General features: G+C 42.2%; 1 protein-coding gene across 1 annotated transcript in view; it reads left to right on the top strand.

Moving 5' to 3' along the window:
- LOC147711405 (uncharacterized) overlaps positions 1–22,076 on the top strand; it is a 230,972-nt gene that overhangs the window by 180,554 nt on the left and 28,342 nt on the right. The window contains exon 3 of the mRNA XM_086919479.1: positions 13,845–13,889. Within this exon, the coding sequence (XP_086775605.1) occupies positions 13,845–13,889 (45 nt within the window). The remainder of the gene's footprint in view (positions 1–13,844; positions 13,890–22,076) is intronic.

The following is a 22,076-nucleotide window of genomic DNA, read 5'->3' as shown; positions in this document are numbered from 1 at the left end:
CTAAACCAAGATGAAAAGCCCAATCTGGACTCCAACTGCCCAGGAAGCAAGCACCTGTTGAGGGACATCTAAACCCTAAGACTTATATTTTGAGTGGTCACCTGTCCCAGAATCGTCCCTGCAATTTGCATTCCCCTGAGCGCGAAGACTTCTTGACGCACGCTGCCCTGCTGACCTATCCGCTCTGCGCCCAGCCTGGGTACCAATGAACCAGCTGTGCTCATGTGATCCTTAGGGCCTTGTGATCTGCCCCCACAAGTGAGACCGCTCAGATTTATCTTTAAGTCCCCTTGGCAGTGTGTTTTCTAGAGGCCCCCTTCTGCATAACGCCTGCTAGTACTAACCACCTCAGTACCCTGCTCCCGGCTAAATCCAGGACGCTCCTGACAGTCCACTGGTCAAACATCGGACCTGGCCTCACTAAGTACCTAAATCCAGAAGGTGAACCCCAGCATCTAACTGTATGATTTTATATGCATTTTCCAGTTTTTTCCCATAGCCTTCTATGGTGTGCAATTGTTCACAAAAGTGTGTTATTTTGTGAACTTTGAAAACCCATATCTTAAAATGTATTTACCTTAGAACAAAGTTCTTTGTCTAAGAAATTAGATAGAAATGTAAATTATTTTTACAAATTGGTCTTGGATTCATTCCTGAGTGTGTATCTCATTTCTTGCCTCTGTGAGTACAATAAATGCTTAGCACTACCCTCTGATAAGCCTACCTGCTCACCCACACTATCACAAATAGAGCGTTAGTATTATCTACTTGTGCCTCTGTATACACATCTGGGATCCACTGGACTGTCTGTACAGCAGCTGTAATTGTACTCCATGACCCACCTTTCTGTTTCACCTTGCCTGCAGTGGCTGCAGGCATGGTGATGGCAGAACTCTAATTTATTAGAGTTGAGAATATCCATGATTTCTGTATTACAATGCACTATTGATGCCAAAAGTCACCTGTAATAAGAGAATCAGAGCTGGACTTTGTACATGGATTGTAGACTCCCAAATATGCTGTTACATCATGTTGTGCAATGTTGTTATGTTATGCTATGCTGTTTTATGCTATGCTCTGTTACACTATGCTATGCTGTGCCATGTTTTCTAATGCCACGTCACATTTGGAGGTATTGTACAGCACTTTTAGTCCCTTGAGACACTTTTAAAGAGCAGACACTAACCACATTTGGTGAATGTTACCCTCTTTTTAGTGGTATTCACACACCTAAAAAAACAAATGTCCTCCATTTTTATGTTTTAATGGAGTATGACAACTAGGGGTGTCAAACAGGGCTGTGTGCTGGCCCCACTTCTTTTTTCTTTTTTTTAATCTGTTTATTGCTGACTTGACGACAACTTTAGATGAAACTAATAGTCACCCCCCAAAGGTGGGTAGTGTTCCCATAAGCAACCTGCTTTACGCTGATGACCTAGTGCTTCTCAGTCTAACATGTGTTGGTTTACAAAGGCTCCTGGTAAAATTATACAATTACACCACTGCAAACCTGTTAGAGGTTAACCTAAAGAAAACTCAAGTGGTTACCTTTGGAAAAAAAAGGAAAGTTGGGGGAAGATGGTCATATAACAACATGACCATTGCAGTAGGAAGTGTATACAAATACCTAGGGGTCAATCTCGACTCAAGGGGCAATTTTGCGAAACAGTGCAAGGAGATATCTGCTAAAGCTGTGACCCTACAGGTGACCCTCTCCAAGCTCTCCAAAAAATTGTCTGGCCCAAGTTTAACTCCTCTACTAGAGGTCATGAGAGCAAAAATAGGCCCGACACTGTCATATGGTAATGAGATTTTCAGGGGTAAACTGAACATAAATTTAAACCAACACGTGACCAAAATTTATAAAAAAAGTCCTTTGTTTGCCCAAAAATGCCTCTGCTGCCCAGATTAGGCTAGAATTTGGTTTATTAAACTATGAAGCCTCCAGCATTGGCACATTTCTAAATCTCTGCCACAAATTCAGACAAGCAGACACAGGCTCATTGGAGTCACTAGTTTGGCAAGACATCTTTGTGAAAAACTCAGGGGGCACGTATGGACGCCTCTTTAAGGAGTTCATTCAAGAACTCTCTGCGGGTGACCTATGGGATCTCAACCCCAGTATGACAGTATTTAAATCCACCATTAAGAAAAGCGTCCGAATAAGTTCCCTCATTATGGATAAAAATCACTTTGCCAAACGTAGACACGCCTGGGCCATTATGAACTCGTACGGGCGTTTAGCTCCTGCAATCTATCTGTCCTGCACCTACTCCCTGCACCTAAAACTCAGTTTTATGGCTATCAGACTTGGTGACTGGCAATTTTTAAAAGATCTGCCAGGCTGGCGTCGCACGTCAGATGAAATATGGTGCAGAGGGTGCGGCAGGACGGCTGAAACTCTGGAGCACGTGGTTTGTCTTTGCCCAACACTCATGGCACAGCGCAGACGTGAAATTGAAAGTGGAATGGAATAGGTTGGGAATCCGGTCCTGCAGACAGGCAATCATTGCGGCCTTATGCCCAGAAAACACGGCTTTAAATATCGGCCTTATACTGTTTATACGCTTTGCATACCGCAACTTTTTGCATGCTCCCCTCATGTTGGGAGCAGCCTAAACCAAGTTGTATCATCTGTAATTTTATTTTATTTACCTTTGCACTATCATGATTTGCTGCTATTGACCTGCTGTTGCTATTTTATCTGATCTCTTTTTTAACATTTGTAATTATTTATTAACGGCGGGTGGGCCTACAAGTTCAATACGGTAAATCACTGTATAACAAACTCCATATCTTTTATCTTCCTTTTAAAAAAAAAAAAAGTCATTTTTAAACGTCACTTGGATTGTTGAAATAGGGAAATGCACAATGCAATGTGGGAACTTCTATCCACTTAAGTTGATCATTGATGTTATTTTTGTTCTTACAATGTGTATTGCTGTTGGCACTTCTTTTAAGGATTTTATTTTATATCCAAATAAAGATTATTATTGTTGTTAATGGAGTAGCCCCTTTAAAAAACGTGAACGCTCTCCAAAAAGAGTTAGTATTCTTTTGCGTTGCGCCTCTGTTGTAATTCCGCCCGCGTCTTACACTTCCTATCATTTGCTGTTCTTATGTCTTCGGGCCACGGTCGCGCTATATTAAAAAAAACATTCAGAAAATAATAGGATACAAAAACACAGAGGAGTCCGAGCGTTCTCTGTACTTACTCAGAGGCCCAGCTCGCACACGTGAGAGATGGTCAGCTGTCTAATGTACGTCAATAACCGCATTGCTTCAGTGGCTGAAGGGGCAATGGAACGATGTTCCCAGGGACTCATTTGTACTCGCTCTAAAGGGATTAGCTGAGCTTCACCGCTTTGATACGTGATTGTCAGCCTGTGACCTCTGGCCACCTCCTTGGCTGCCGTTCCATGGACGCCAGCCAGCCTCAGATCGTATTTGATTGCATATTTAATTTCTGCTTGTGTTGTTTGGAGCGAGCACCTTGTGGAGTGAGTGAGCAGTGAGCTGAAGCCCACTCTGATGTAAAACCCACACACCGGCTCGAAAAGCACAAAAGAGCCTCGTTTTCACACCGCGCTTATGTAGGTCAACGCATGACTTTCTTCTCAGATGCTCCGAGCGTGGAAAGGGGACCAAATGAACCACGAAGAATCTTCTTTCTTGGGCGAATGCTGCCATTTATATTTTTTGGTCTATTGATTGTCGATGAAATGCAGCAAAGAATTGCACACGTTTTCTCGACCTTTTTGGAGTTCTCACGTTATTAATGTACGTCTGGTTGAAACACTTAAAGAAATTATGTGGTGAATGCATCAAAAACTAGTGACTGCTACATGTAATGAAAAGCTGGCATCAAGGAACAGGTGTGAATGGCGAAATCCTAGGAGTTGACAGAACAAACAAAAAGTGCAAAAGGGAAAAAAGTTCGGCATGCGCATTCAAGAGAAACAAAGGCGAATCATTGGGCCGGATCGCGACAGCGAGTCTGGGAAGTGCTCATTTAAGGCAGGATCTATTCTGATCCAAGCCTTTAGACAAACGCTCACTGCTGATAAATGCAGTGTTCTGAAGGGCATGAATTTAGTCCATCAGGGCAAACTTAGAACTTCATTTGTCCCCGGTCATTAAATCTGGTACAATAAATCTGGTATTGGTTCTATCTGTTATTTACAGTTCTTAAAAATCACAGATTACAGCTTGGAGCACCACATAAAACAGGTTAGTATTAAGATATAGGAATATAACACAATATACTGTTGTTTCCTTTGGAAGGATTATCAGTGGCACAGACACATTTCTTTTGTGTATGATACTCCTCCAAGCAAAAATACGAACGGCATTTGCAGCTGCCTCATACAATAATGCAAAATACTGCAGATTGTCAACTAGCTGGGACAGAAAGGAACAGTGGGAACTCTAGCCTCAAGTGGAAATGGCCAGGAAGAGATTAGGCTTACTGACAGCAAAAGAGGGGGGTTATGTCTCTCGAACCCTATAGTAAAACAACCCCCCCCCCCTCCACTAGCACTTCAGGCCGAAGTCATGTACTCATATAAATATTGCTCTGAGGATTAAAGTACTCTTATTGGAATGGACTGGGCAGGGCCCTCAGATTTGTCTATGGGCGAAGAGAAGGTCTAGGCTTTCTGTCAAATCAGACATGAGTTCTCTTCCTGGTTGCCACTTGGCCACAATTTAGCAATCTTGAGCAGATCTACTTCCCTCGGTTTAAATTCCTTAACCCTCCAAAGTTGGAAGCACTTGCAAACAGGACGAAATGCTTTGGTACCAGAGTAATTTAACCACAAATACCTTCTGAATGAAATATTGCGTTACCATAAATACCATCCCATTGAATTTAATATTTGAAAATCTACACCAATTGTCACATTGCTTTGTAAACAATATTTAGGACACAATATTTCTGTCAGGCAATATTTTTGCTAATGGTTACTCTGTGATGCAAAGGACTTACAACACCAGTACTATTCAATATTAGAAAAGGAAGATTGAGAAGAAGGGGCCAGTCAGTTGACTGTGAAAGGGCTTAGAGACAGATCAGTGTTTAGTGTTTCACAACAGAAGCCGCCATACTGATATACTGGTCTGCCCTACCTTTGTGCCTCCCCAGCCAATAACCATTTGAGAGTCACTTTCTCCCTGACAATCTCACCCAAAAACTGCAATAACTAGGTGAACTTTAGCTGTGAGTAAGAAGTGATGATATCCTAAGTATCACAAGCAGTTCAAGGTGTTCCTCACATGAATCACCTACCCTAACTAAAGGAACATTAACAACATGATATACCTATACAAATCCTATCTATGCTGTCATTTAAATGGCATAATCCCCTATACTTTGTTGGGGGAGAAAGGAAGAAACAATGACAGGGTTACATTTTCCGCCCCTAAATGGATTCCCAATTCTTAATCGGAATGGCTATGAAATTTGAAAAGATGGTGATCATGACTGAAGTTTTTTTAACAAATCTTCAAGCACCAATCTTTTCACATTAGCTGGGAATTACATTACATATTGTCCCCAACTTAGTGCAGCCTAGCACGTTTTTTTTAGGTTGTGGAGTACATTGTCGCTCAACAATCTAAAGGTGTCTTCATCCTAGAGCTACTGAGCCAGGCTCGAAGAATTATCTGCAGAACAACATTGACTTTTGTCCGCATACCATACGGGGGTGAGGGGCAGGTAAAAGATAGCATTGAAGAGAAAGGAGCGCAGTAGGAGTTCTATTTATGGTCGATAACCGTGTCTATTTTAGCGATGTTCTTTGTTTGGATGAATGTGGAGGCTCAATTTCAAAGTTATTTTTGTAAAACTATCTTCCACTTCTGAAATTTACAAAATATGGGTGACTATGGTGAGCAGATACTTTTCAGGAGGTGTTGAGTAAGAGGCTAGAGTTACACAAATCTGAGCACTCCTTTTTAGTTTTATCATGTTCTGTGGCATCACCGTTTTTGCTGTTGATGTTGCACTCATCACATAGGTTAATATTATACTATTGAATCCTGTTAAATATTCATTGACATTTCATTTAAAGGGAATGCATAATACCAAAAAAGCAATGGCAAACTTAATAGGTCTCTTCTCCGAGAGCTACTAGCTTTGTAATTTTTTTTAGCCATGTTGTGCAGCATTGCTGAAAGTTGAAAAAAACACTTTGAAGTGGCCAACGCTGGCTGTATCAAATCATTTTTTTTGTATTGCGAGCCAGAGCCAGCACAGAGACAGGGAGGATGTGCGGGAGGGGCTGCGAGAAATCAGACAATCACAAATTCATGCTCTCGTATGGAGTCTGTCAACGAAAAGAAACATTTACCTCATACAACCCAAGCAGTGGAAGTACACAAGTGCTTTGGCTATGCATTAGTGGAGTGGTAAACACAAGAAGAGGATGTGAAGACTGCAGGGTTAACAAATAGGAAGCAAGCAAATGACAGAGGCAATGAAGACAACCAATAGTTATCAATTGTTGGGCTCTAAGACCACTGTCAGGCCCGGACTGGCCGTTGAGGGCACCGGGCAATTCCCCGGTGGGCCGCATGGTTGGGGGCCGGTTTTGGGCCCCTGGGGCCGTTTATGTTACAGGGCCGTTATGCTGCAAAAACGGCCCTGTAACAAAAACGGCCGAAAACCGGCTCTGACACAGAGCGCGGTCGCACCTCTCCCCCCTCCCCTCTCCTCCCGGAGGGGGGAGGGGGGCCGGCCGAGCACTTTGCCAGGGCCGGTTCTGGTTCCCAGTCCGGCCCTGACCACTGTAAGATAACAAAGTGTCTCTCAGAGGACAGCGTATACGCCATTTCAGGCAAGAAAAAAAGAGAAATAAGTGTAATATAAAATAGGTTTGGGAAAAATGCGTTTAAATATATGAGTATACATTTCTAAATAAACTGACATAAATAATATCTGCTGCTTCTATTTACAAATGAATTTGTTTACTCCTCTGTTGCCCCATCATCATGCACAACAATTGAATTTAGGAAAAATTGCATCTTATGGGAAGTGCTGAAGAGAACAGATAATTTAGGAAATGTAGAAGTATAAAAGGGTGTTCACATTCATAAATAGGTTTCAAAAAGTGCGTCACATTTTGTTTGTTTATGCTTACCTTGGCCTCCTCTTTCCTAGGCAAGGGATTCCAAGTGGCCATGATGTCAATTAAAGATCCAGGAATGGCGCCATTGGAATAGTACCTGTGATTTGCATTCATATCTCTTTTGCAAGGTTGTATTAAAAACGAGGGCTGCCCCAACTCCTCTGCAGGTAGCCAAAAAGCCTTAATCATATTCAGGACCACTGGAATTATGTGATTGTGCGGCCGCTGCGATTTTTGCATAGTTATAGATTTGCCGCATTTGCAACATAGTACATCATCTGCCATATAATGGGCAGATTAAAAAATATATATTTTCCAGCTCAGACCGTTCAAAAGTTACTAAAAATGCAGCAAAATTCTCACTGCGCAGAGGAAGGCCCTTTGCAGATCTGGACTGGTCACCTTTCTGTTGCTTTTTGCTAATTTGGGTGTTAAACATGTACTAATGAGGTGCAGCAAATGCCCAGACGGTGTTATTAGGTTTAAAAAAGATAGAATAATGAAGGTATACTGTGAGAAAGTGCCCTCTTTCTGCATGGTTGTCTCCACTTTATGCTGCATTGCTGATGTACTTTGACTGAGTGTGCCCTGGGCTCCTGCTAATCAGGCACCCAGGGCCTATGTTCTATACCTAAAACTGCATTGACGCCTAAACACAATTGGCATCTCTGGCCACAGGTCAGCCCCTGGAAAATGGCACCACAGGTACCCAGGCCACTGTGATCAGAGAAGGCCTCTAAGGGCTGCAGCACTAATTGTGCCCTCCTTAGAGGTCCTGTACCACTACACTCACACACAGCCTTTGCAGGCTGTGTGTTTTGGTGCAGAACAAAGTAAAGAGTCAACATGGCACACATCCATGTGTGCCATGCCTACATCCCACTGCCCTGGCATAGATCAGTCACCCCTCTAGCTGGGTGTACTATACCTGTGGTGAGGGTACAGATGCATTAGCCCTGTACCCCTACAGTGTCCAAGTCCATTCTTAAACATTGTAAGTGCAGTGCTGCCATTAAGAGTATATGGTGCTGCGAGTTTGTCATTGTGAACTCCACAGCACCATAATGGCTATGCTGAAAACTGAGAAGTTTGGTATCAAACTTCTCAGCACATTAAACCCACACTGATGCTAGTGTGGGACTTAATGAAAAATGCACACAGAGGGCATCTTAGAGATGCCCCCTAAAAACGAACCCACCTCTAGCGTCCTGGCTGAGTGGCTGCTTTCAGCTGCCATCACCAGACATGTTTCTGGACCCCTGGGTCAAGATCCTGCTGCTCTCCTGGGCCTGAAACAATGCACATCCTGTTATGAGGTGCCAAGCCGTCTCCCCAGGATGGACAGGGTTCACAAAGGGGGAGCTTCAAAGGCTTGCTGCCTTTATGAGCTTCCCCAGGCCAAATGGTGCTTTCAGCAACTGTTCCCCACTGTTTCTGACCCCCACTTTGGGCGGGAGAACCGGTAGGAAAAACAAGTGAGGAAGAGAGGTGTGCCCACCTTTGCCAACCCCACCCTTCAGGTGGGGGCCCGAGGTAAAGCACAACTCTCAGTCAGTCCACACCATCTTGAAGATTTGGTGACTCAGCCAACCAGGGACAGGCACATGTCCCCCTCCTAATGGAGGGTGGCATAATCAAGGGTGTACCCACCCCAGGGAAGGGACCGATTGGTCCCTGCCTTTTAGCTACCTGTAACTCCCCATAATCTAGTATTTAGGGGCACCCCTCAACCTTGCTTCCTCGGATCCAGACAAGAAACAAGAAGAAAAGAAGAAGGACCGAACAGCCGTGCAGCAGCTAACAAGAGGAAGACGCCCACTGTCTTGGCCCCAGCCCAACCGGCCTGTCTCTCCCTCGAACCTGCTCCTGCAAAATCCCGGTGTGTCTTGCAGTCATCAACCTCAAAAACCCCTGAGGATCTGCCTGCCTTCACTTTCAAAGACTACTTCTCCCGTGAACACTGGATTTGTTCAACTGCAACCTCTGGCAGCAGCCGGAGACTGCGAGTCCGCCCCACTCTGCACCCGCTGTCCACGGCCCGAGGTCAAGTGGGTAAACACAATGAGGAAGTCACCCTGGCAATCCTGAACCAAGGTCTGGTGACCCCTGACCTACCTCAATCCTCCAGCTGACGCCTGCAGACTAAATCCAAAATGCTCCCCTAACCATGACCAGGATCTGGTAATAAGATCCGACCCCAAAAGGCACCCCTGACCCCGACGCCCCATGGCCTTGTGTGCCCAAACCAACGGTGCCTAACCAACCCCTAACTTCCCCACTTACCTCTCGAAGTGCCTAACTAACCCCTAACTTCCCCACTTACCTCTCGAAGTGGGGGTCGCTCCCAGAAGTCCTTCATCTCCCTGCCTGCAGTGCTTTTGCAAAACGGAGGTCTGCCATTGGAAACAGTAGGGCTTCTGACCTCGAAACAGCACCCTGCACCCTGCCGCTGAGGGTGCACCTTTGGTGCTTATTTGTTTCCCCATTTGCCCTGAGCTAAAGTCCAGGAGCTTTGCTCCCACAACCCAGTGGCCTGCTTGCCAGCAGCCACCAACCGGAGTTCCCCTATCCCCCATTGGATAACAATGGGCCTCAACACTCTGTACCCAGCCGGCCTAGTGCGGCTGAGGGTGTAATGAGAGCAAATCCTTGACCCTGGGGGAACCCTAGTTCTAACCCCAGCTCCTCACCTCCAAAGACCGATTACTAACCTTCAAACTGATAACCCCATTTTCCTCCATAGGATAACATTGACTGTTTGGAGTTTGAGAAACTAAACAAATTCTTTAAAATTGCATAATCTAACAAAAACTATTTTACTTACCTGTTTTCAGGAAATGTCACAGAGTAGTATCAAGGTATACTGCTCTGTGTAAGCCTAGTAATCTCAAAAGTTACTTACCTGCTATTTTATTAAAAAGCCTATTCAAGTCTATGTACTGCAGTTACTAAGTACTGCATTTCTCTGCATCCATACTGTAAATCAAATCAAAGTGCATATACCATTGCTATTCAAACTGTATTTCAATTGCATTACTACTGTAAAGTACTTATTGCTTACCTGTGCCAGGCTTGCTTGGTTCTAGAAAATAAAATAACTAAAGGAATATTTTTTTATACAAAAACAATTAGTTGGAAGTTCAATCTTTGAGTGTGTGAATTTAATTGCTGACTGAGTGTGTACAACAAATGCTTAACACTGTCCTCTGATACTGCTTTACTGCTCGACTACACTACCACAAATAGAGAGTAAAGTTCCATCTAATTTTTCATCTGCCTACCCTTGGGGTTCCTCTGGACTCTGTGCACACTATACCTCACTTTGGTGTAGTATAGTATATACATAGCCAGCTTACCACATATACCATTACAAAATGTGGTGCATTATGCCACATAATTTGTTTTTTCTTGCTGCATAATTTACTCAACCCTGCCGCTTGATTTGTCCCTCTCTTTGCACGTAATTCCCGTGGCCCTGATCATATCTGCACAGTAGAACAATTGAGATGGATTCTAGATGCCTAGTAAAACAGTAGGAGTTTAATTAGCCCAAATTCCTACTGATTCTCTGGGCACGTCATTCAGTGCAACCACTTGATAGTTTCAGTGAATTTGGTAGTTCACATCCTTAAAAAGTCTTTGCGTTTCTCAAATGTACAGAACAAAATGGGATCCAGTGTAACCAGGTTCACCTCATAGCTCACTCCAAGACCCATCTGATTCTTAGATCCATGTCAAATTCCATCTCTCTCCCACAATACACATATGCTGTTAGGTCTCCATGTTTATGCTCCTAAACTATTATAGACAGAAACTGAACATTATTTTCAGCCATCTGGGTTTGGTGGGCAGGCTCCACAGCTAATGAAGGCATCCCTTCAAAAGGAAGCGCAGACCACATGGAATGAGTGAGTGCCAGGAAATAGTAGCAATTTACCAGAATGAAAGGCTCATTTTTAAATTATAAACGTAAACACAGTGAAACAAACAGTCATCGACAAATTGTTGACAGCGCTAATACGGTGTTGTGAGGACTTTAGACCAAACCACAGAACAACAGGCTGGCTCTAACAAAACCTATGGCTGGGAAGTGACTTTTGCCTCCACAATGAGAATGCACCAGTAAGATCAACTTAGAAAACTTCTAAGAAATATGGTGGGCCACAGAAATAAAATAAAACAGACAGAATAAAAGGATATAGAAGGCAATTATTGGTAATAATCGTAAAGGAGGTTTGGAATACAGTTTGCACTGGTAATATGTGTACCCTACAATTTAAGGGGCTCTACTTATTAGAAATTCCCCCTCTTTTGTAGCACTAACAGTATTGCTTTTTGGAACCACTGTGTGCCTGTTAATCGACTTAGTGGTTTTTTGCCTCAAAGGTGACATCTTGTCTGCCAGCTACAGGAGCAATCAAGTCACCTACACCATTTATAAAAACATTTACTAAATGTCAAAAAGTGCAACACACACATAGTGGGTTTGTGAAATATAGAGAAAAGGTACCGGTTCAACCAAAAGTAGCTGATTAGAGAATGTAGATTGGTTTGATTCGATAAGGCACAATTTTCGATTCATTCTGGCTGTATTATAGCTATTTCCAGGGAGGCTGGGTTGGGAGTCTGGTGTCTTAGTGGACTAATGGGTTCCCTATAAGGACCTGTGTTTGACCTCATGGTTACAGGTTTAAATCTCAGTGGGTTCACCCAGCCCTTCCTCCTCCCGAGGTTAATGAAATGAGTACCATTGAGTTGGCTAACAATAAACATCTTTCATTCAGAACAGAGATGTACACGGGAGAACGTGCACTTGACAAATACACGTTATGTGTCCTATTACTTGTCTTGTCCAAAATGTAGGACTAACTACAGATTTTGAGGCTGTGCCCTCTCACCTCAGTTGGAGGTTTATGGGGCAATAACAGATGCAGGACCGTTACATGGTGCCCAACGATGGGGTTGTAGTAATCGGATATCTTTAGCCCCACCTGATAAGAAGTTCTATTGATTTTATTGGCCTAACCTCATTTTACCACTCACAGGAAACAATGGCACTGATAATAGGGAATGTTGCATTTGTGTGGATCAGACAGTTTTGTGCCCTGAAAGGTTTGTGAGGATCAGAGTGTAGTGCCTTTAAATGAGTTTGAAAGTTCATTTGTTGATACCTGGTCTAAAGCAATAGCAGATTGTTGTAGAGGAAAAAATGAATGCATGAATAAATACATTTGATGATGATATACAACAGCATTTTGCCATCTATCTGTTGAAGGGTTAGGTATGTAGAAAAATGTTTTTCTACAGTAATGCATGAACTCCATTTGCTGTATGCTCACTCATATTTCAGACGTTACTCGTCGTAAACAAGTATACCTCTCTGATTACCTACTGTTGACATGTCTTTAATCTTGATCTGAATACGGTTCACATTATTTGGTTTTGTTTATTTTGTTTTGCTAAACGTTTTTATTTACATTTGTTATGCCCCAAAAAAAGGAATTCATCAGCAAGCTACACACAACAAAATGTATCTACGGAAATGTAGACTGTATCTGGGAAACATTGTACAATTAAGCAATACCCCTTAATTAGAATAAATCGATGTTCAAGGTTGCATGCAATCTTTCCCCATCAGCCACAGTGTTGCACCCATTCAGCCCCACATCCTATGATGTTCTTGGAGGCAGGTTCTTTCCTCTTACGTAGGGGCCTCAAGCAGTCTACGTTCAACGACGCCACGGACTCACATTAATTTCAATCAATACCCTTCCAAACATTTTCTCTACCCATAAGGGATGTATTCTCTTTCTTTCACAGCAAAAGTTTTATTTTTCAACACTGAAGAGCATGTTGTGATGTTTCTACTGCTGTTCTCTTCTTTTTGCAATTATACCACTGTTATCACCGACGTGAACTCCTTCCGAGCACAGGAATCCAATTATGAGTCTATTGTTTTAGCATAAAGCCATCAACTTTCCTAAAAAAATTTTTTTTTAAGTTTAACAGATCCGTAATTCATAGAGTTTGTAATTTAGACAGATCGATAGCTTGGAAAAACGTCAGAGGAAAGAAAAACGCTGCCATTATAAGTAAGTGCTTGGTGACTGGAAACTGCAGAATGTTAACACTACAGGAAAACTATTTTCCGAAATAAAACCAATTACTGCTATAATGATACAGATATGACCTATAATTTAGGTTACTTAATTGTATGAATGGTATTTTCACAATTTAAGACATATGTTCTTTAAATACTATTCATAATGTATTCCTTTCATTAGTTGTCAGATGTATGAACTTTGTAATACACACAAGTGCTTGTGTTTGTGTACAGTAGCCTCTGTAGTACTTTGAGCCACTAATAACCTCAGTACTAACAGTGTCTTGGACCAACTCCAGCACTAATTATTTCCATGGCAGCGCGTTATTCTCTCTCCCGGGAACAGCCCAGAGGCAGAATGACAAATTTACAATAAATGAAGCTAGTAAACCCAAGATTTTCTCTTGTTCGTGTATTTGCAAAGTAGGTAACTACAAATGTAGAGCAAAGGCATTGTAAGGCTGGGATCGGGGAAAGTCGAAAACTGAGCCATCGAGAACAAATTCTGACTTCTTTGTAACAAAGTAACATGGCATCTGCTCTTTAAATGCTCCTATAAATTGTGACTATAGTTAGTTTTTGGACTAACAACTCGATTTTTTCTCTTTAACTAGGGCCACCAGGAGCAAAGGGCAAGAGAGGACAAAATGGAGATCCAGGTATGTTTATGACAAGGTTAACCACAATTTTTCGTTTGTGAGATTCTTTCTACTATGTAGGCAATCCCAACAGGCAAAACGTGCAAGGGTAAAAGTGGATCACAGCACCTAATATTTAAATCTTGATTCAGAGAATCAGGATTTTCTTCCTGGAATACACGTATTAAAATGTAAAAGTCCACCTACGGGTGGAAAATTTCCCTTTGAGGAAGGAGGAGGAATGGCTGGGATAGGTCTACTTTTGTGAACAGCCTCAAAGACAAAACTATATCAGATTTACACATGTTTTGAAGCTAGTTGCCAATATCTGAAATATAAGAGAACAAAAACTGTGATGTATATTTGTGTACAAAGTGGGATGGTGGAAGGTCACCCTAATTTTCAAAAAGAATTTAGAAAAAGAGGTCTTGTAGTACATATGGTAAAAAAATTAGATGAAATACAGTGAAATAAATGCACTACTTCCCTAATGATAAACTAGCAGACTTTTTGTGGTAGAAAATCCACCTGATATTGAATTAGGATATCCCGGTGCATTCCTTCAAATCTTCAAGTAGTGTAGGGCTCCAAGACCTACTCCTGGAAAACAAAATACGCTTTGAGAGTAACTCAAACATCAAAGATATGAGGCTATAGCTACTTGCTTCTACTCACCATTTCATTGTGAATTGCCTGCCTCACAGTGACATTTGGTGGCAGGTCTTTCCTAGGTTAACAGCACCAACAGAATCCATCAAGTTACCTTGTTATCAAACACAATACTTGCATATAGACAGCAGAAGAGGAGAATGGCTCTTGGTAAAACCTGTGCTTATAGATGCAGATGTCTAAATTGAAATTATTTGCACACCGTTCACCTAGGAATATAAATATATCTCTTTCAAACCGGCCTGAAAATGGAAGTGCATATCTTATTGGCTACCTAATATATATGAAATGCAGTATGAAGACTACATTTTTTTGGATAGCAATACGCATTTACTATAAGTAAAGTATTTAACTTGTTAGATTGCTTATTACCATGACAAAGAATGTGACCACCCAAAACCTATTGGGAGTTGTGAACAGCCCAGGCTGTGTGTCAATCACTAACACCACAAAATCAGCATAAAAAGCGTTAATATGGCTTCAATAACATCCATCACCTGTTGAAATCGTTCTCTCGGCTCAACTGGCTACACAGAGTAAGATCAAATACAAAAGTACGCAGGGCAATTTTTATTATCAATTTCCTCCATTTGTATAGACAGATTCACTTGTCTGTAAAAAAAAAACCCATGCAAAACGCTGAAATTCACTCCTACTTATTTTGCTGTGATAGATTTCAAAACTTTTGGCCGGCAACGAGGCACCAATTTGTATTTCTTTTTTTTTTTAACGTCTCTAATGCACAGACAGGCTAGAGGGCATTGTATGAAAAGCAATACATCAAATAAAATAGGTGCAAAATAATCCATGAAACATACAGCAATTTGTTTTAGTTAAACGAAGCAGTGAGAATCTAATGACAGTATAGCAATACTAATGATATGACGCCATTTGGTCAGTGTCTGACTACTATCTGAATAACCACTTCTTTGTCATTCATCTCCAGAAAACTATTGAGATCTGCTGACTAGGGTCTATTCATAATTTCTAAATTTAAAATATATTAGAGCATTCACATGTTTTTGTCAATTATTGGGGACACATTTTAGAATGCTCCCACATAAATCTTGGGTAGGAAACCAATTTACACATATTTACAAAGAATTTGGAAATATTCCCTTTTACAGAGCATTGGATTGGAGTATTTTTCTTAAGAAACTGAGTGCATGCATACCAGTCATAGGTTTATGTGATATAGAAGAATAAAGTGTAAACATAGTTTCAAGGAGATAGAAATTGCCCTTGGGCAGTGTTCTGTTCCATACACACAGTATCTGGTCAGGACAGAAACTGAATGTGCTGCTGACATCCCCTCTCTAAAGTACAAACAATTCAAAAACAAAGATGCTGAACTTTATTGTGAGATAGATTGACTAAATAAAATTATGAAAAAAGTGTTTGGGTGTGGTAAATAGAGTTCGTGTTTAGAACGTTGAGATCACGGTTACACACTGAGCAATAAAGATATGTAATACTAAGCTCCATGTGTGGCGTATTAATTTACGAGTACCCAGGCTGGGGAGAATGCTACAACTTTTGACGAGGATGAGATACGTAACCTGAAGTTCAACAGTTCTCTCCCAGTGGGTTTGCCATGGTCCAGCATGCCACACGGGCCTTAGTCGAAGTGAAGATAGACATTTGGTGTATGTGGAGTCAAAGTGCCAGTCCACCTACTGTGAAGCATTTGATGATAACAAAAGGGTCACTGAGAAGTATACTCAGGATTGGTCAGAAAGGCAATGAAAGAGATACTATACCACTACACAGCACTGAGCCACATGACATGCAGAACGTTAACATTGAAGGCAGCAACCACCAGATACAGAGAAGTGTGAGAAGCAGCAACAGACAAGGGCGAGAAAGTGCTAGCAGCAAAAGAGCCAAACACAGAAAAGTGCTAAAAACTAGATTGACAAATTATTGTATTACTTTCAAAAGCTGAGTAAATACAGTTATCATACCACCTCTGTGGGCACAGTGACCCAAGTAGAATGCACAGGCTGTTAATACAGAGTTGTTGACCTTTGAAGAGGACACCACCGAAAGTGTTAAGTGTGTCCACAACTTGAGAGTCCTTCAAGAGTTGAAAAGCTCCAATGGCCACACGAAAAGAAGCTTTACCCATTATTATTGGTTATAATGATCCTAAAGCAAGCACATCACAAGGACTTGCCAATGGTATGAATGGTGCAAGTTCAGGTGAGCAGCACAGACTCTCACTATCTCTATTTGACACTGTAAAAAGGAGAATATTGGTAATAGATGAACTGCCTTGATTAAAACGTAAAGTCACATACCATCATTCAACGGCAAGTTAAATCTCAATTTCACTCTGGTGCCAAATGTCATTTATGAAAGATATATTTTCAGTCAGGAATGACAGAAAGCTGGTAGAACAATCAACAATTTTTTGAGAGACTTATACTCTCATTAAACACTGTAAGTTCAATGAATTCAATGATGGGGTATACCCCTCCGAGTTATCGACGGATGTCTGTCAGATTCATGCTGAAGTTTAATGCTGAGAGAAAACCTTAGTCTAGAGTGAGTTCTCATGAATGCCAGTGCTGAGGAATGTGCTGATCGACAAGCTGCTGTCATGGAGGCCCGTGATGCCAAGAACGAGTCGGTCATGAAAGTGAAAGGTAGGCAGAAACACAAAGCTGTAGGGCACAAAGGGATGGATCTAAAGGAAAATAAACTGTACTTGAGATGTGAATTTTCATTTCCACATGCAGGTAAATGTCCTGCCATTGGACAAATATGCAAAGGTTGTGGGAAGGAGTATCATTTTGTAACAGTTTGCAAGGTGAAGGGAAAGCTAAGTGTTTAACAACGAAAAAACATAATGGACGGCAGAATGTTTTTGAAGCGACTTTCTATGCATGTCCACAAGGCCAAGCAGAAACACCAGCTAAAGCAAATCAACACCAAATGAAGTTGATCATTGTCGGAATCGTCATCCAAGAGTTTTTCTGTTTCCTTGTCAAGTGACAGTGAGAAAGACCGATGTGCAAAGTGGATGTTTACCTCAGAAAAATGTGCGCATGTCTGACCTGCTGCGTGCAGAGAAAAATATGAGTCACAGAAAAGTCGCCGAGTAAAATCACATGTCATTCAAACATTGTCCGAAAATTGCAAATAAATGGTTGCTCCATACCTTTTATTAGCGACAGTGGTGCGTTAATAAGCATTATGCCTGAGGACAAATACAATGAACTGTCTCAATTGTCCCATCTCACACCATCAAAGACTAAAGGGTACACTTGGGCTGCATCAACACCATTAAAGAGGAAAGGTTTATTCATAGCAACCATGAAGTACAAAAGAATAAAAATATAAGCACCTGTTCATGTACTTCAAGGTACTGTGTCAAGTGACTGTTTGCTCGGTTTCAATACTGCTACTGATATGGGACCGATATCTGAACTGCAACATGAATGTTCATCACAAAACAGTAAGTCAGTGCTTGCCATTGTTTCATGGATTGGGAAAAATGAAGACGATGAAAGTACAACTGCATATGAATGAGGACATTTTCCTGTTGTTCGAAGACATAGAAGAATTACATTTAATCTAGAAGAAGCTGTTGTGAAAGAGATTGAGACATCACTTAAGCATGACATCATTGAGTGATCTACTGACCCAACTCTGTGGGTTTCACCATAGTGGTAGTGCCCAAAAAGGACAGTGAAGGAGCTGTATGAATCTGTGTTGATATGCATCAAGCCAACAAGGCAATTGAAAGAGAACGATATCCCATTCCGCACATTGACAACACGATCACACAGTGAAATGGTGCCAAAGACTTCTCTTGCCTTGATCTGAACAAAGGGTATCATCAATTAGAACTAGAAGAAAATTGCAGGTACATCATCACCTTTTCTACCCTTATTGGTTTGTTCCGATATAGATGATTAAGTTTCGGTGTGTCATCAGCTGCTGAACTTTTTCAAGATGTCATTTGACGTATAATGCAACCTGTAATGAATGCTTTCAATTAGAGTGATGACATTATTCGTTTTCGAAGCTACATAAAAAGAACATGATAAAGCTCTTACACAAGTGTGTTATTTACTTGCTGATGCAGGTTTAATTTTGAATGCTGAGAAATGTGAGTACCACAAAACAAAACTCAAATTATTTTGCCATATCTTATCTGATGGGGGTATGACATTGGATCCATGTAAAGTACAAGCTTTGTCAGCCAGCAATCCCCCACAAGATGTTTCCATGTTACGTTCATTCCTTGGCACGGCCAGTTTCTGTTCCAGATACATACATGATTTGGCTATAGTAAGTGCTCCTTTGAGAGACGTAAAAAAAGAAATCCTTTATTTTACTGCTCACACGAATGTGAACAAAGTTTTAAGAAAATCAAGCATGCAATTGAGAGTGCCACTAAAATGGCCTACTTTGATCTAAAGCTCCATTCTGACATTGTTATTGACGTAAACCTGGTCGGGTTGGGCATGATCTATGCTCAACACAGTGGACACCTAAATGCTCAAAGGCATATTGTGGCCCATGCAAGCAAACTTTTGTCATGAACTGAACTTGCCTATTCGCAACTGGAGAAATAAAGCTTAACAGTAGTTTGGGCTTCTGAACATTTCCATGTACTCCTATATGGAAAACCTTTCACTCTTGTAATGGATCTTTATGCATTGCTTACGAACTTTGACATCCCAATAGTCAAGATGCTTCCTTGAATTGAACGTCGGTGTTTGCAACAATAGGAATATGACTACACTATTGTTCACTGACCAGGGAAAGCTCAAAACCCTGCTGACTACTTTTCACAAGTGCCAGTACAGTGTCCTAAGAACATTTCCAAAGCGGCCAAGGCCTACATTAACCTCATCGTAAGGTCCAATACACCTGCCGCTATTTCATTATAACAAATCATTGCTGCAATGAGCAAAGATAGTGGCTTGTGAAGGACTGGGTTCTGTAGGACCCAGCGGTGCCAGGGCACAACACCTGAAACCTTCGTGGGTAACCTGCTCCGGCGTACAAGTCACAGAGACACGGGACACTTCCTTCAGCGTCAAAGATTCAAGGTTTATTTGCTGCAGGGAACACAGAGATCACGACAAGTACACAGCGTGCAACCTGGGGAGACTGCTTCAAATTGGTTCTGTGGATCGCTCCTTTTATACAGTTTTTACCCATAGGATAACATTTGAACACAAAAGTTTACAACCCGGTTCTCACAATTATTCCCCGGGGGGTCGCTTTGGTCACTTTGAAACACATGAGGTCCGAAACATAAGTGCGGAAACATTTGGCGGTTCCCAACTGTAAAATCCCATCTTCCCACCATTAGCAAATTCCAATCAGCAGTAAAACAGATCGAAATAGGAACAAGGACAGGTGTAGAGGAAGACGGAGACAGTGGGGAGATCGGAAAGGGTGTAAAAGGGGAGGTAACGGGAAACACGAGATGCAGGCATCAAAGGGACGTGCCTAATGAGATGCACGGCTGAGACAATAAGCCCGTGCGGCAAGATGAGCCTCATGCGGCGTCATCTGCCTTACAGTAGCATCCCCCTCGTCATAAAGACACTTACAAAGAACATGTGTCTTCCGCAAATATCTTGGGAGTCCCAGGGTCGCGAAGCGGACAACGTCCGTTCGCTGGCTACTTGAGGGCAAGAGACAAAATGGATGCCGTATCTAAGATGGAACCCGTGCGTACAGATGAAAAACCCATATAACAAATGAACGGTTTAAGCTAGCACAGCGAAACTGCGCACACTTACTAAACTCGTCATTTGCGGTTCATAGATACCAGACTCGACTATATTCGTGCGAGTCGAAAACACCACTTACAATTGTCACGGAACCTCAGACGCTCCTTTTGCCCTCATGTAGGCAAGCACTAGTCGGATTCATATTCGTAATTCATCAGACCATCGAGATGTTGCTGTAGCATAGCTCTGTCCAACTGAGTCCCCTTGGTAACAGATGGTTGTCTCATACACGTTGTAGCACAAAGGCCACATAAGGCAGGACCACACTGCACACAAAGGCAACACGTGAACAGGAACACTACCACAACTCCGATGATCATCAGAATTTTCCAACCCCAAGTCGACATCAGGCCCCAAAACCACCCCAGCAGCGTCCAATCCCCTACATCCACGTGTATGGATTCAGAGATCTTATGCAACCTCGAGATGGCTTGATAGACAGTTGGAGCATTATCTGGAATGAAAATGCAGCAGCTCGAATGGATCACCTTACATACCCCACCGCGATCTGCTAAGATGACATCCAAAACCATACGGTTTTGTAACGTCATAAGTCTCTCCGCCTGAAGTTCTGTGGTGATATTACCAAGGGCACTGGCAGTAATATTAGCTGTCGATTCTACCACTCGAGTCAACTGTCTCAGGTTCCTACTGTTAACCATAGGTCCCCAAAACGGGAGGAAACCCTTGAAAAAGTCTCCTGCCTCTTGACCGGCAGTATCCTCTTCGCTAATTACGCCTCGCACAACTCTAGTCTTGTGATAATCGGCGTCTACAGTAAACGTCGGAGGCAACAGATTTGCAATGAAGCATGAGCCCATGAAGTCAGCGGGCAACCATGCATATGCACGATCATAACAGATAAAGTATGTACCCTTGGCAGCCAGAAACACAGGGGACGAGGACATCGGCAAAATGTAATTTTCAGTGCAAGCACTTGCTCCGAGTCGGGCTTGCAATCTTCGACCACGACCCATAAGACAGAAATTACCAGTGTGGGGTACGACCCATATTGGAGGCGAGCTTTTAAGCTGCTTTTCGCTAGTGAACACACTATATTCACCTCTACTTAGGACTCTATAGGCTTATACCTCTTCTTCAGGAATAAGCGAGGGGTCATAGATATCGCTATCTAAATCCTCTATGGCTATCGACAAAGGCTTCTGATACGAGGTAGGACCAGAGTAGGGGGAACGTGGTTCTCGAATGGGGTGGAAACCCAGTGCGCTTCGAAACATTGTTTGGAATGCTCGAGCTGACCCTTGGGAACTATACGGTAACACCAGATATGGAATTCCCTTATCCGTAGTATGTGGCATCAACCCACACACCCAACAATTAGTAGTGTTAACCACTAACTGATGCTGGTGAAGGAGCTGAATAAAGGAATTGTTGCGGAATTCTACACGTCTAGCCTGCTCGTGTTCCGGTAACATATGAAAGGAATGGGGAGAAGCAGTAGAGATAAGATTAGGGTAAGGAGTAGGAGTAGGTGTAGCAGGTAAGAAGTAAGACATCGTATAGTACACCCCACCCGCCAATAATGCAGAAGCAGTCAAAAATAACACAAACAGTTGGAATATAAAACATTTGGTACGACTGAGTTGCTGCAGCTTGAGTCGGTGCGCCTTAGCTCCCTCCAAATCATTCAACTTCGAGAATGCCATTCCCTACGACCGTCCGCAACGTTTCTTGACGCACTTCGTTCTGTGTAGCAATAGTCAATCCCCAGGAGTTCCTAGGAACCGACGGCCTTTAACCTAGCGTCAAGACCTACTAT

This window comes from Lissotriton vulgaris, chromosome 5 (assembly GCF_964263255.1).
Source record: "Lissotriton vulgaris chromosome 5, aLisVul1.2, whole genome shotgun sequence".
In the NCBI taxonomy this organism is placed as follows: domain Eukaryota; kingdom Metazoa; phylum Chordata; class Amphibia; order Caudata; family Salamandridae; genus Lissotriton; species Lissotriton vulgaris.
The sequence above is the reverse complement of the archived record's forward strand: the minus strand, read 5'-3'. Positions and strand labels throughout refer to the sequence as shown.